This window comes from Mobula hypostoma, chromosome 14, assembly GCF_963921235.1.
Source record: "Mobula hypostoma chromosome 14, sMobHyp1.1, whole genome shotgun sequence".
Classification (NCBI taxonomy): domain Eukaryota; kingdom Metazoa; phylum Chordata; class Chondrichthyes; order Myliobatiformes; family Myliobatidae; genus Mobula; species Mobula hypostoma.
Genome location: NC_086110.1, coordinates 3563347 through 3580210, shown reverse-complemented (window position 1 = coordinate 3580210; position 16864 = coordinate 3563347). Strand labels below are relative to the sequence as shown.

Sequence of the window (16864 nt, the reverse complement as noted above, 5' to 3'; positions counted from 1 at the left end):
TACAATATTGGCTCGGTGGCAGAGGGTGGTGGGAGATGGTGGATTTTCAGACTGAAAGCCCATGAACGGCGGTGTGCCAGCAGTGTTTTGTTCACTCTTGTACATCATTTATATTAATAATTTGGATGAAAGTGCAAGTGGCAAGGTTAGTAAGTTTCTGGTTGATACTAAAATTGGTGCTATTGTGGACAGTAAAGAAATGTGTGTAAGGTTACAATTATATCCTTCCTATAGCAAAGCAACCACACCTGTAGCTATTACTAAGTTGCCTATCAATATCCTGTTCTACTGTAACACGACATTCCAGACCCTGTATGCTATAACTTCATAATGAAGTCAAGCATACCAAACATCTTCTGCATCATCTGGGCCAGTGGGCTAAGGAATGGCAGAAGATGTTTAATTCAGATAAATGCTAGGTGTTTGTATTTGGATAAGATAAACTAGGGCAGGACTGCACTGTAAATGGTAGGGCCCTGGGGATTGTTGCAGAACAGAAAAACCTAGCAGTTCAGGAACATACAATACTGTGCAAAAGTCTTAGGCACATGTAAAGAAAGTCTGCAAGGTGAAGATGCTTTCAAAAATAATGAAAAGAAAAGCTTCCGAGTATGTAAACAATACTATAAAGAGCAGTAAACTGTAAAAACACTAAATCAAGTCAATATTTGTTGTGACCATCCTTTGCCTTTAAGTCTGCATCAATTCTCTTAGGTATACTATTGTGCAGTTTTATAAGAAAGTTGCCTGGTAAGTTGTTCCAAGCATTTTGGAGAACTTGCCGCAGTTCTTCTGCAAACTTTGGCTGTTTCACTTGCTTCTGTCTCTCCAGATAGTCCAGACAACCGAGATGATGTTGAGATCAAAGCCATACCAGCTGAAAGAAGATAAAAATATAGGGTGTCTAACTAAGACTTTTACACCGTACTGCAGTTCCTTGAAAATGGTAACACAGGTGTTGCAGAAGGTGTTTGGCATGCTTGACTTCATTCTGAAGATATTGCATACGGGGTTTGGGATGTCGTGTTACAGCGGTACAGGATGTTGTTAAGAAAATGTAGTAATGTCTACAGGTCTGGTTGCTTTGCTATAGGAAGGATACATTTGCTGATGATACAACCATTGTTGGTAGAATCTCAGATGGAGACGAGAGGGCGTACAGGAGTGAGATATGCCAACTAGTGGAGTGATGTTGCAGGAACAACCTGGCACTCAACGTCAGTAAAACGAAAGAGCTGATTGTGGACTTCAGGAAGGGTAAGACGAAGGAACACATACCAATCCTCACAGAGGGATCAGAAGTGGAGAGAGTGAGCAGCTTCAAGTTCCTGGGTATCAAGACGTCTGAGAACCTAACCTAGCCCCAACACATCAATGCAGCTATAAAGAAGGCAAGATGGCAACTGTACTTCATTAGGAGTTTGCAGAGATTTGATATGTCAACAAGAACACTCAAAAACATCTATAGATGTTCTGTAGAGGCTCGTCGGTGGACAGCATTCTGACAGGTTGCATCACTGTTGGATATGGGGATTTGGGGGCTACTGCACAGGACCGAAAGAAGCTGCAGAGGGTCCTAAATTTAGTCGGCTCCATCTTGGAGACCAGCCGACAAAGTACCCAGGACTTCTTCAAGGAGTGATGTCTCAGGAAGGCAGTGTCTATTATTAAGGATGCCCAGCACCCAGAGCATGCCCTTCTCTCACTGTTACCATCAGGTAGGAGGTACAGAAGCCTGAAGGCACACACTCAGCAATTCAGAAACAGCATCTTCCCCTCTGCCACCCGATTCCTAAATGGGCATTGAACCCATGAACACTACCTCACTTTTTTATTATATATTATTTCTGTGTTTGCATGATTTTTAATCTATTCAATATACATATATGGTAAATAATTAATTAATTTACTTCTATATTATGTATTGCATTGAATTACTGCTGCTAAGTTAACAAATTTCTTGACACATGCCGGTGATAATACATCCGATTCTGATTCTAATTTACCTGCAGAAAGAAGGGTGCTCATTGGTATAGATGGTAGCTTGTTTCCATGCTGTAACTCTTTGATTCTACTTTGCAACTCTTTCTTCCAGCTTTTCCCAATTTAGATTGAAATCTTCAGATATTCACAAGGACTTCGTTGGGTGTAACTGGTCTCGTGCTTTTTAATGCTATGTAGACCCTCTGGTTTTGTTCTTTTTGTGATTTGATGTGGCAGTGTGATTTCACTGAATGCACTGATGACCATTAAGAGGGCAATTAAGTTCAAGGAAATTTTTTTAGAAATCCAAATGAAGTCACAAGATGGTGATTGAGTTGGACAAATAAAAGAAAGGAATGTCTATTAGTACAAATGTGTACACTTTAGGTTTAACAAAATAACTGTTATAACTAATTAGTCTGAAATGGCCTTAGTGCTGTTGAAGAGCTGGAAGATTTTTGAGTGATAAGTTCATAGCATATTAATAGAAGCACTTAAGATTGACAAGAGTAACATTGAACTAATAGAAATGTATCCTAAAATGCATAGAATACAAAACAGAGAGGGAACGATGAGGTAATTTCAATCTTGAATGCTGCATTCTGTATGAGAATTAGAGAGGGTGCAACACAATGTACCTGTTCTTAGGAAATAGAGATCTGAAGAAAGGCTTGAGACATTTTTCTTTCATTCATATCATGGGTAATAATGATTTTTTAAAAATTATGGGTAAAGTTGAATTGGGCTGTTTCTATTGGTTGGGAGCAATGGAGATATGGTTAAATGAGAGAGGTTTAAAACGTAGAGAGGCATAATTTCTTCACTTAGATTGGGCATGAGATCATGTATTTCACCTCCAAGGTTAATGCTTGAGGAAGAAACTGTGTCACCCTTAAGGATTAATCTTAATTTATATCATACTGGGATTGAAGGAATATATAGAACATCGAATAGTACAGCACAGTACAGGCCCTTCGGCCCACAATGTTGTGCTGACCCTCAAACCCTGCCTCCCATATAAGCCCCCACCTTAAATTCCTCCATATACCTGCGTAGTAGTCTCTTAAACTTCACTAGTGTATCTGCCTCCACCATTGACTCAGGCAGTGCATTCCACGCACCAACCACTCTCTGAGTGAAAAACCTTCCTCTAATAACCCTCTTGAACTTCCCACCCCTTACCTTAAAGCCATGTCCTCTTGTATTGAGCAGTGGTGCCCTGGGGAAGAGGCGCTGGCTATCCACTCTATCTATTCCTCTTATTATCTTGTACACCTCTATCATGTCTCCTCTCATCCTCCTTCTCTCCAATGAGTAAAGCCCTAGCTCCCTTAATTTCTGATCATAATGCGTACTTTCTAAACCAGGCAGCATCCTGATAAATCTCCTCTGTACCCTTTCCAATGCTTCCACATCCTTCCTATAGTGAAGTGACCAGAACTGGACACAGTACTCCAAGTATGGCCTAACCAGAGTTTTATAGAGCTGCATCATTACATGGCGACCCCATAAGCTTTCTTAACTACCCTATCCACCTGTGAGGCAACTTTCAGGGATCTGTGGACATGTACCCCGAGATCCCTCTGCTCCTCCACACTACCAAGTATCCTGCCATTTACTTTGTACTCTGCCTTGGAGTTTGTCCTTCCAAAGTGTACCACCTCACACTTCTCCAGGCTCAACTCCATCTGCCACTTCTCAGCCCACTTCTGCATCCTATCAATGTCTCTCTGCAATCTTTGACAATCCTCTACACTATCTACAACACCACCAACCTTTGTGTCCTCTGCAAACTTGCCAACCCACCCTTCTACCCCCACATCCAGGTCGTTAATAAAAATCACGAAAAGTAGAGGTGCCAGAACAGATCCTTGTGGGACACCACTAGTCACAATCCTCCAATCTGAATGTACTCCCTCCACCACCACCCTCTGCCTTCTGCAGGCAAGCCAATTCTGAATCCACCTGGCCAAACCTCCCTGGATCCCATGCCTTCTAACTTTCTGAATAAGCCTACCGTGTGGAACCTTGTCGAATGCCTTACTAAAATCCATGTAGACCACATCCACTGCACTACCCTCATCTATATGCCTGGTCAGCTCCTCAGAAAACTCTATGAAGAGTTTGAGTGAGTGTGATTAGAACCATTTGATAGTGTGGAGAGAAAAATATGGATTATGGACTGATTGAGCTTGTAATTTCTGTGTATCATTTAAAATTGGTAAATTATTACCATCACATATACTGGGGTACAATGAAAAACTTCATTTTGCTTGCTATCAACATACAGGAGATCATTTCAACACATCTGTAATTTGAGGTAGTACAAGGGATGACAATAGCAGAATGCAGAATATAGTGTTACAACTACAGAGAAAGTGCAGAGCAGGCAGACAATAAGGTGCAAGGCCATAATGAGGTATATTGTAAGGTCAAGAAGCCATTTTTATCCTGTTTAATACTCCTTTATCAGCAGGGTAGCAACTGTCCTTGAGCCTAGTGATATACGCCTTGAAGCTTATTGACCCTTTTTCGTGATGGGAGAGGGGAGAAGAGAGAATGCCTGGGATGGGTGGGCTCTTTGAATGCATTAGAACATACACAAAATGCCGGAGGAACTCAGCAGGTCAGACAACATCTATGGAAAAGAATTAACAGTTGACATTTCAGGCTGAGACCCTTCAGGACTGCAGAATACATTGGCTGCTTTACTGAAGTAATGAGAATTGAAGGTTTTAGAAAGAAGTCGAGAACCACTGATTCTTCCTGTTAGTGAGCCACTGACAAAGTATCATAAATTATTGTCTTTATACGTTAAACATAGCTGGCCGGTGACGTTGTAGCATCAGCACTGGACTTTGAGGCAAATAGTCCGGAGTTCGAATCTGGCTGGCTCCTTGCGTGCTTTCCAACCACGCTGGAAATGATGCCCGATGTGCCACAAGGCACGAAAAATGTTAAACAGTTTGAGAATTTGTGATAATTTGAGGAATAGTTGAGATAGAAACTAGTTCAACTTTTCAAAAATAAAATTAAAAGTAGGGCAGAAAGGTTCATTTTGGGTTCTTCTAGGAAAGAGCACAATTGGAATAGGTTAATGACTTCCTTCTGGGCTGTGAATATTTATGACACAGTTGATGGAAGGTCTGATGAATTGAGGTAATTTAAATGGAAGTAAGACTGCATGTGTTTTTGTTTGGAATCATGCTGGTATACAGCAGTCCAAGTCACTGGTGGATAATGCAAATCGATTCAATGGCTGTGCTACATTTCCTGCAGAGCAATCACCGGCAATATGGATGTAATTTTGACAACTTATTGTGCATTCTTGACTAAATATCTGTCTGCACAACTAGATTCTATTGTGGGGTTGGGGTGTGGGGTGGAAATACACAGCAGGTGAACAGGTAGGAACTTTGGCAGGGGATGCCAAAATGTGTCTCAGTGATCTTGTACTACCGAAGGGAAACACAATATATTTTGGTTCCTGTTCTTGTATATTAATATAAATAACTTGTCGCATGGCTGACTTTATTTCCTGCTCTTGCAGTTACATTGATTAATTGTGAAGTGAATGCAAAATGGCTACTGACAGCATTGAACTAACTGATCAAGTCATGAAGGACAGCTTTGCCAAGTTGCTGGATAGATATAAGAGTAAGGTGGTGGAACATGCCAATCCAAAGCTGATCAAAAAGAAGATGACAAATCCTAAGGTATGACTAAAAGTGAGCAATTTTTCCTTGTGAAGAGAGAACATGTGATCTCCTCCCCTCTATCAGCTGAAAAAGTGACCTGTGTTGCCTCTTTACTGCTTGTTGTGTAGTGCACATCTTACTTGGGGATTCTCTAATGCTCCTGATGTCTAGATTTCTCTCCTGTGTTATGACTCTGACACCTCTGATGCTCCATTGTAACTCTGACTACTTTGTTAGATCCTGAATTCTGTGAATTTCAGTGCTCAAAAGTTCAAAATAAATTTATTATCTAAGTATGTATATGTCACTGTATACTACTTTAAGAATCTGTGTATATAAATAAATAACGGATGGGGTACGATGGGGAGGTGGGGCATTATCGGAAGTTTGAGAAGTCAATGTGCATGCCATCAGGTTGGAGGCTACCCAGATGGAATATAAGGTGTTAACAACACATTCTTTTTCTCTCTCTCCTTTTTCTCCCTCTGTCGCCCTCACTATACCCCTTGCCCATCCTCTGGTTTTCTCTCCCCCTCCCCCTTTTCTTTCTCCCTAGGCTTCCTGTCCCATGATCCTCTCATATCCCTTTTGCCAATCACCTGTCCAGCTCTTGGCTCCATCCCTCCCCCTCCTATCTTCTCCTATCATTTCGGATCTCCCCCTTCCCCTCCCACTTTCAAATCTCTTACTAGCTCTTCTTTCAGTTAGTCCTGACGAAGGGTCTTGGCCCGAAACGTCGACTGTTCCTCTTCCTAGAGATGCTACCTGACCTGCTGCGTTCACCAGCAACTTTTATGTGTGTTGCTAGATTTAAGGACTTGACAGCTAAAGGAATACCAGCTATTTGCAATATAATGAAAGAAGGAACACTGTTCAGTTTTGAAATGCTCAAAGAGAAACACTTATTAGAAAAACAAGACTTTTACCAGTATTTACAGATGCGACAGCATGTTAATAGGACGGTTAAAAATGTAACCAAGGCAAGTACATGTCTGATAGAGCTATTTAGAAAAGCATATAATTCAGACAGCGGTACTAGAATAATTTCAAGGGTGTGTAATGGTTTGTCAAATCTTAAAACACATTCATCTTCATACATTAAAACAAAATGAGAGAAGGAAGGAGGGATAATAATATCTGAGGAAGACTGGACAATAATATGGAGGTATCAATGGAAGTGTACCAGTTCACAGAAATGGAGGGAGTTCAGGTGGAAAAACTTGATAAGATATTTTATTACACCGTCTCAAAAATCCCATTATGATAGTAACCTCCCTGTTTGCTGCAGAAATTGTGGAAATCAAAATGCAAACCATTATCGTATTTTCTGGGACTGCCCCATTATCAAAGACTATTGCAGTGGGATACATAATGCCCTACAAGACATCTTTAAATGTGAAATACCCTTAGAGAGTAAGACCATATATTTTGGGTTTATACCTCAAGAATGGTTGAAAAGAGATAAATATTTAATGAATGTACTGCTGACGGCTGGTAGAAAGACCTTTATCAGGAAATGGTTATCACAGGAGAGCCCAACTTTAAAGGTATGGATGGAAATTACAATGGACATTTACAAAATGGAGAAGATAACAGCATCTGTTAATCATAAGCTGAACAATTTTATTCATACTGGAAAAAATGGTTTAACTACATAACACCTCATAGGCCTGACTTTTTTCTCACAAGTCAATGAATATGTTGTAAAAAATGATCACTCCCTACTCTGAACATAGTTTTCTTTTTCGATTGCTCTTTCTTTCTTCTCCTTTCTATAAGTGTATACCTCAGATAAGTATTATGTGGAGATTTGTGACAAATATGATTATATGATACATATGTACAGTATCTGAAATACATCTCATGGAAATGTTTGATGATGAAATTCAATAAAAAATAATTTACAAAAAAAAGGAAAAGAGTACAGTTTATGTTTTGGGCCGACACGCTTCAGCAGACCCTTCTGAGTTCCTCCAGCATTTTGAGTGTGTTGCTTGGATTTTTGGCATCTTCAGATTTTCTGTTATTTATGATTTAATATCTCTAGGCTTAGTTTTATAAGTTTCATTGTTTCAAGAGTGCAGGTTTTGCTAGTTGCTAATAAAGGATCTAACACTGTTCTTTGACTTTTGAAACATCATTACTGGAGAGATTGGAGAGCGCATCATACGAGGATAACAATCCATAGGGGTTGCTAAAGGTGGCAATTGATTTGTTAGAGTTGGCTGCTGCATTTTCTGTCTCCCATTCTCCTTGTTCAATTATATATTCTTGTGTCCTCACTGATTTCCTCAGCTTGTGTCACACCCATTCCTGAATTGTAAAATTAGTATTGATCATTCTTCTTTAATTGCATTTGAGAAATTGCTAGCAAGCCATATCACTGAACTGCTGTAGTCCACATAATAGAAGAATTCCCATAATGGTGTTTGGTTGGTCTTCTGGCTGAGCTAGGCCATGAGATGACAAATGGTTAGAGATCAAAATTCTGAAGTCTCTCCTAGATGCCTTTAGCTCCAGAGGCTTGCCTAATACTAATTCTTTCTCGATGGAGGGTATTAGTTCCCAATATTATTCAGTATTATTAGAATGTTCATCTATCTTCCACAATAAGATGCAAAACATCAATTTAACTCTTCTTTCCTAGACAACATGAAAGCAGACCCTTCCTCTCACTGGGTGCATCTTGTTCTGCGTAACTATTCTGCCAGCTCATTTTGTAAGGGGATTATGTTCACTTGGACCTCTTTCTTCCTTATATAATATTTACTCAGAGAAATGGCTTTTGCCATTCCTTGCTATTTTATTCTTGTAGTTGAGAAGAGAGTTTAACAGCCTAGCAGACGAGAGAGGGAGATAACCTGCATAATACGGGAAATTAGAACACTTTCCAACAGGTACAGAAGAAGCAGTGTAGAAGAGAGAGAAGGACTGAGGCAGTTGAGACAAGACCTGAGAAGGAAGCTTAAAGAACTTTGGAATGCGGAAAGGATAAGGAAGAACAGGCACGAGAAGAATAGGAAAAGGGCTGCTTTCATCAGGAACCCTTATCGTTTTTCTGCAAGTGCGTTAGAAAGGGAAAGATCAGGCAAACTGGGGAAACCAAGAGAGGAAGTGGAGGTATACCTGCTGGAAATACACTCAGATAAAAGACGAGACCTGCCACTGGGGGAAAACAGCAGGATTGAGCCAGTGCAACAGCCGCAGAAACTTCTAGACGAGAAAGAGCCAACACTGAAACAAGTAAGAGAAGTCGTCAAGAAGTTGAGGGCAGGTTCAACACCCAGGCCCAATGGGATCACATACAAAGTCTACAAGAAGGGCCCAAAGCTTCTCAAGAGGATGTGGAGGCTGATGAGAGTCATCTGGAGGAAGGGTCAGATACCACCTTGCTGGCAAGTGGCTGAAGGATGCTTTGTGCCAAAAGAGGAAAACTCAACTGAGATCAAGCAGTTCAGGACCATTTCCCTCCTCAACGTCGAAGGAAAAATCTCCTTCGCTGTTCTAGCAAGAAGGATGACATCATACATGGTAGAAAACCAATACATAGATATGGCAGTGCAAAAGGGAGGGATTCCTGGATTCCCAGGATGTGTGGAACACACAAATGTTATATCCCGGCTGTTAAAGGAGGCCAAGGCAACCGAAGGGAACCTGACGGTTGTGTGGTTGGATTTAGCCAATGCCTATGGTACAGTGCCGCACAAGTTCATTGAGACAGCACTGAAACACTACCATATCCCGGAGAAGGTCACCAAGATCCTGGCAAGCTATTTCAAAGGGATTCACCTCAGATTCAGTACGCAGGACTACATAACGTCATGGCAGCAAGTAGAGAAGGGTATTGTGACTGGCTGCACTGTATCAGTAGTCCTCTTCGTCATGGCCATGAATCTACTTACAGAGGCTGGGAAAAGAGAGACCAGAGGGCCAAAGACAAGCACTAATGTCAGACAGTGAGCCGCCAAGCAGAGGATTTATGGATGACCTTACAATTATAACAACAACACATATCCAGGCCAGATGGGTACTTCAGGCAATGGACAAGAGAGCCACATGGGCACGAATGAGATTTAAACCTGCCAAATCAAGGTGTTTGGTGATAAAGAAAGGCCAGCTTACCCAGAAGTTCACCTTGAAGATCCAGGGTGAAGAAATCCCATCTATCATAGGAAACCCCATCAAGTGTCTAGGGAAATGGTGTGATGACAGCCTGAAGGATGTCAACAACAGCAGACGCCTGGAGCAACAAACATTGCAAAGGCTGGTAAAGATCGACAAATCAGGTTTAAAAGAAAGTTTAAGGCATGGATCTTCCAACATGGGCTCCTACCCAGAATAATGTGGCCAATGATGCTGTACGACACCACCCTGTCAACGATCGAGGGCATGGAGAGCAAGATTAACTGGTATCTGAGAAGATGGTTAGGAGTATCGCAGTGCTTCTCTTCAACAGCAAGTCAGCCAAGCTCCGGTTGCCTCTCTCCACAGTTGTAGAGGAATTTAAGGCAGGGAAAGCACGCCTCATCATGACCCTCAAAGACTCCAAGGACAACAAGGTCAGTGAAGCAGGAGTCAAGATACAGACTGGGAGCAAATGGAAGGTGGCAGAAGAGAAGAAGCAGAGTCCCGACTTTGCCACAGAGACATTGTCGGAATAGTGTGTAAGGACAGACAAAGCCTAGGATGTGAGTCAATCATCCAGTGGAGGGAGGCCAACCCTGAGGACAGACAGCACTTGGTCCAGCAGGAGATAAGGAATAAAGAGGAGGAGGCCAGATATGTGCGAGCAGTGGAGATGGGGAGTCAAGGGACTTGGACAAAGTGGGAAACAGAACAGAGAGTGTTGACATAGGTGACATGGAAATATACATCTTTCCAAATCCAGTTCTTACTGAGGGCTGTGTATGATGTATTCCCAACTCTGATAAACCTGCGGAACTGGGGAATAACGGAAGACACAATGTGCCATCTGTGCCAGAAACCAGCCAACCTAGAGCATATTCTTTCTTCATGCCAGGTTGCCCTTTCCCAGGGACGGTACAGGTGGAGACACGACCAGGTTTTGAGAGCACTCGCCCACACTTTGGAGACAGAGAGGAAAAAGGACCACAAAAAGGACAGCCAACCAGACTTCATCAACTCCATTGGGACCAGGGAACATGCTGCAGCAACAAGTTTTAGGACTGGCCATTGTTCGGCACGCCAAGGGTTCGGCCTGAGAGTCCAGCTCGAATTTGGAAGCCTAAGATTTCGGGGCTCTGGAGATGGGTGGATCGAGGGTCAGTGTCACGGCAGGAGACCCGTGTGTCGTCGGGGGAAATCGGAAAATCTACTGCTGTAGGCCCAAAGACCCGGGATCTTTGCGATCTTCAAGCATAGAGCTTGAGAAAAGTGAACATATCTTGATGAGGGTAATGCAGTGGAGGATACCTACATGAACTTTAGTGTTGTATTTGATAAGGTCTCTCATCATCATCATCATCAGGTGTCGTGCCCAGTTTGAGCTTAGACTGCCATGGCCCACACACTCCTGTTTCGGGTCAAGTGGATCAATTCATTGGTATTCATTTCCAATTCTCTGGCTGCTGTCTCCATCATCATTTGTCTTTGTCTTCCTCTTGCTTTCTTCCCTTCAACCTTTCCCATAATTACTGTGCATTCTAATTCCTCTTTCCTAATCACGTCCAATGAAGTTACGTTGCCTTTTCATGATCTCATACATTATTTCTCTTTTTGTGTTTGCTCTGTTCATGACATCCCCGGTAGATATTCATTTCGTCCATGATATTCTTTGCATCCTCCTCAAAAACCACATCTCTGCTGCTACAATTCATTTCCTCATGTTACTAGATATTGTCCAACATTCTGAGCCATATAACATAACTGGATAAACGTAACATTTCAGTACTCTGAGGCAGATTGTCATGCTTAGTTTAGTATTGGTCAGTATACTTTTCATTCTCGTAAAGGTGTCTTTTGCCATCCCTATTCTTCTTTTGATGTCCAAGTCGCACCTGCCATCTGATGTCATCCAGCTTCCTAAGTAGCAAAAGTTCTGTACTTGTTTTATGTCTTCCCCGTTTATTCTCAGCCTGCAGATAGGATTCTCCTTCTTTTTGGATATCACCATATATTCTGTCTTTTTGCAATTGATAGATAGACCCATTTTTGCTCTTTCTTCAACAATTATATCAATTAAGTTTTGTAGTTCTTCCTCCGTACCTGCAATTAACACAGTGTCATCTGCATATCTGAAATTATTGATGTTTTCACCGCCAACTTTGTCTTTTCTTTTCAAATCTTTTTATTGTTATATACAGGAAAAATAACATGAGTACATTGAAGTAACAACACTTACAATGCCTCAAAAAAAACATTATCTTAAAGATTGAAAAAAAATTTTGTGATAACAAAAAAAACCTACTAAGCAGAAAAGTGAGAAAAAAAAAGAACCCATTAGGTGTACAACCCCGGAGTCATGCGTCATACGAAAAGCTTCTAAAAATAAACATCAAACCGCCAGCAAAAAAAGAAAATATACTAAAAAAATTTACAATTAGATTGTGGAAAAATTATATCAATTAACTCAAATGATAATAATGAGCAAATGAGCCCCATCTTTTCTCAAAATCAAATAAAGGTTCAAAGGTTCGACTTCTAATTTTCTCCAAACTAAGACATAGCATCACTTGAGAGAATCATTGTGACAAAGTGGGAGCTGATATATCCTTCCACTTCAACAAAATGGCCCTCCTAGCTATCAATGTAACAAATGCAATAACATTAGGTCAGGCACAGAAATACCATGAATATTTTGAGGAAATATTCCAAAGAGCACAGTTAATTTATTAGGTTGTAAATTAATTTTAAGTGCTTTAGAAATTGTTGAGAAAACCGACTTCCAGAACTGTTCCAATATAGAACAAGACCAAAACATATGTGTCAGTGTAGCTATCTCAGTTTTACATCTATCACAATGACAATCAACATTAGGAAAGATTTTAGAAAGTCTCTCCTTTGTCAAATGATAACGATGTACAATTTTAATTTGAATCAATGAATGGCTAGCACAAATTGAAGAAGAGTTAACCAACTTCAATATCCGCATCCAATCCTCTGTCATAAAAGTCAAATTAAGTTCTTTTTCCCAATCCTGTTTAATCTTAGATAAAGGACGCTTATCCCATTGTAATAATAAATTATAAATTCTTCTAATAGAACCCTTAATCAAAGGACCCATACCCATAATAGTATCTAACAGGTCAGCCTCCAATATGTACGGAAAATTACTTAAATATTTTTGTAAAAAATATCTAACTTGAAGGTATTGCAGAAAGTGTGAGTATGAACGAGAATATTTATCAATTAATTGTTTGAAAGACATCAATCTATCTTCTTTAAATAAATCCAAAAAAGAATTAATACCTTTATTTTTCCAAAGTAAAAAAATTGGATCACTCAAAGAAGGCTTAAAAAAGTAATTTCGGTAAATTAAACTACAAAGTTTAAATTTTTTAAGATGAAAAAAATTGCAGAACTGGAGCCAAATTTGTAAAGAATACTTAATCACAGGAAATAGGTTTAAATTAACAACTTTACCTAATTGCATAGGTAAAGGAGCTCCCAATAACGAGGTTAAATAAAACTGTTTTACAACTTTCAAGTCAGAGTTTTGCAATAATGTCTGAGACATGCGCCAAGGTGGGCGGGCAAGAATGATATCATCAAATTCAAAAGACAAACTCAGAGGCGCATGATCAGATATAGCAATAGCGTCATATTCGTAAGTTTTAACACTAGGCAAGAAGTGGGGATTGATTATAATATAATTGATCCTCGAATATTTTTTATAAACATGTAAGAAAAAAGAATATTCTCTATTATCGGGATGAAGATACCACCACAAATCAATCAACCCAAAATCAATCAAAAAGGAATTAATAAGTAACGCTTATCAACTTGGAAGTCTTATCAATCAAAGGATTTAAACAGCAATTAAAATCCCCACCCATTATGAGCATATATTTATTTAAGTCAGGCAGTAAAGCAAATATCTTTTCAAAAAAAGAAGGATCACCTAAGTTAGGACCATACAAATTAACCAAAACAACTTTTCTGTTACAGATTGTTCCTTTAACAATTAAAAACCTACCATTAGAATAATATATTTATTCAATATCCTCTTGAATAAATATATTAGGTTTAATGAAAATAGGCACGCCTTTTGTTTTACTCTGAGAGGTAGAGTGGAATTGCAAACCACTCCACCATCTAAAAAATCTATTTTGATCTTCCGCCCTGATATGTGTCTCTTGAGCAAAAATTATATCAGGTTGGAATTGGTTAATAATTTTAAAAGTCTCCTTTTGTTTAATAGGATGATTCCAACCACGTGCATTCCAACTTCTTATATTAATCCGTTTGAACACCATACTATAATTTTATTCTATTTTATACATGCACAGAGCACATACCAATACGGGATGATCAAAGATGGCAGTGATGAAGAATACAACCAAATAAAAAACACGCACGCTCCAGAACCACCCAATGTGAAAAAACTCTTAACTCTAAACCCACCCACCCACACCCGGAAACCCGAAAGAGACCAGCGATCTACGATAGAATTCAAAGCTGCTGACTGCTCTGCCTGTGTTTTCTTTCCCTCCCCCCGGTTAGTAAAAAAGTAGAGTGACCTTGTGAAAAAAGCAATAAAGTCTCAGCAAAAAAGGTATTTACATTCCATCGACTAATAAACAAGAAAGAACCAAAATAATGTTATCTCTTAGAGAGAAAAACCAGCGCCATGTTTAAGTTTAATATTAATTCCCTGAAAAAGCTTTAAATTCAATTATAAAATGTTATAATAAAACAGAAAAAAATATATAAAAAGCCCTATTAGCAGGAAAAAACTACCAATTAGCTGATTAAAAAAAAGAAACAGACCAAGTATTAAATTGAAGGAACAAATCGCCTTATCTTCTTCCCTCAGTCGTAGAATGTCCAGAGATCATTTAAACAGAGATACTTAAACCATAAATCTTTCTAAAGGAAAACCAGCAATATGCAATAAAGAACAACTCTCCGTCTTCTTCAATTAGTCTCTCAATGAAATATACAGGTGACCTTCATAAATTTTCTTTCCAAAATGCGAATAATATACAAATAGCCAAACAGCCTTTCAGATGGATCATTCAACAGCGGTGTCGGTGACAGCAGCAGGTAAAGCCTGAACAAAATCCAGTGCAGCTTTTGGATCAAAAAAAGTACTAGGAGGAGAATTAGCAGGGAAAATTTTAATTCTTGTCGGGTACCTCAGAGATGGAAAAAGTTTTTTATCTTATAACACCCATCAAAGTTGCTGGTGAGTGCAGCAGGCCAGGCAACATCTATAGGAAGAGGTACAGTCGACGTTTCAGGCCGAGACCCTTCGTCAGGACTAACTGAAGGAAGAGTGAGTAAGAGATTTGAAAGTTGGAGGGGGAGGGGGAGATCCAAGAAGACAGGAGGGAGAGGAATGGAGCCAAGAGCTGGACAGGTGATTGGCAAAAGGGATACGAGAGGATCATGGGACAGGAGGTCCGGGAAGAAAGACAAGCGGGGGGGGGGAACCCAGAGGATGGGCAAGGGGTATATTCAGAGGGACAGAGGGAGAAAAAGGACAGTGAGAGAAAGAATGTGTGTATAAAAATAAGTAACAGATGGGGTACGAGGGGGAGGTGGGGCATTAGCGGAAGTTAGAGAAGTCGATGTTCATGCCATCAGGTTGGAGGCTACCTAGACGGAATATAAGGTGTTATTCCTCCAACCTGAGTGTGGCTTCATCTTTACAGTAGAGGAGGCCGTGGATAGACATAGCAGAATGGGAATGGGATGTGGAATTAAAATGTGTGGCCACTGGGAGATCCTGCTTTCTCTGGCGGACAGAGCGTAGGTGTTCAGCAAAGCGGTCTCCCAATCTGCGTCGGGTCTTGCCAATATATAAAAGGCCACATCGGGAGCACCGGACGCAGTATATCACCCCAGCAGACTCACAGGTGAAGTGTCACCTCACCTGGAACAACTGTTTGGGGCCCTGAATGGTGGTAAGGGAGGAAGTGTAAGGGCATGTGTAGTACTTGTTCCGCTTACACGGATAAGTGCCAGGAGGGAGATCAGTGGGGAGGGATGGGGGGGGACGAATTGACAAGGGAGTCACGTAGGGAGCGATCCCTGCGGAAAGCAGAGAGGGGGTGAGGGAAAGATGTGCTTAGTGGTGGGATCCTGTTGGAAGTGGCGGAAGTTACGGAGAATACGCAAAGATGACGGTCGAGGATCCCCTGCTGACCAGAATCAACCCTACCGAGCGAAGCTTCTTTAGAATTGTCTTGAAGATCCTCTTGAAGCTGTTGTTGTGTGATACAGTTTGTGAGTTTGACCATGGTTTTCTTAGTAAATAGCAATGGTGGTTTGCTATTTCCCACCATTGGGCGAACTAAAGAAATCGCCATTTCTCTTTCCAAATGTACATCTGCATATACTATAGCCGTTGACATTTGAGGTCGTAGCTGATCCGCCTCTTCCGTCATAAGTTCAGTTACTGAACCTGCTGGATCTGCCGTTGGCCTTCGCTCGTATCCTGAGTAGGAACCCTTACAGGTGCTACCGTTCTGGGTCAGAGCGGCCCTGGGACCCCGCTTTCCCCAAAGCTCTGAAAGTCCCCAATCAGAGCCTCATCACAGGTTGCAGTTTAGAGTCATACCCAGGACTAAAGGTCTCTCAGAAAGGGAAGATAAAGATGTATGGGATCCAGACTGAATTGCAAGTTTGGATTCAGAACTGGGTTGCCCACAGACGTCTGGGTAAGGGTGGAAGGCTGTTCTTCTGCATTGAGGTTAGTGACCAGTGGTGCTCCACAAGGATTGGTGCTGGGACCTCTTGATTATGGCCACTTCATTAAGAACAGGAGTGGAAGCTGGTATAGTCTTCTGCTGCTGTATCCCATCCACAGTGCATTCAGAGATGCTCTTTTGCACAGCACTGAGGTAACATGTGGTTATTTGAGTTACTGTCACTTTCCTGTCAGGTTAAACCAGTCTGGCCATTCTCCTCTGATCTCTCTCATTAACAACATTTTTTTTTTGTTTTTTCACACCATTCTCTGTAAACTCTAGAGACTGTTATCTGTGAAAATCTCAGGA

General features: G+C 40.8%; 1 protein-coding gene across 1 annotated transcript in view; it reads left to right on the top strand.

Annotated features, from left to right (window-relative positions):
• Positions 1–16864, top strand: part of hydin (HYDIN axonemal central pair apparatus protein) — a 977428-nt gene that overhangs the window by 25460 nt on the left and 935104 nt on the right. The window contains exon 2 of the mRNA XM_063066586.1: positions 5534–5699. Coding sequence (XP_062922656.1) covers positions 5565–5699 — 135 coding nt within the window. The 5' untranslated portion in view covers positions 5534–5564. The remainder of the gene's footprint in view (positions 1–5533; positions 5700–16864) is intronic.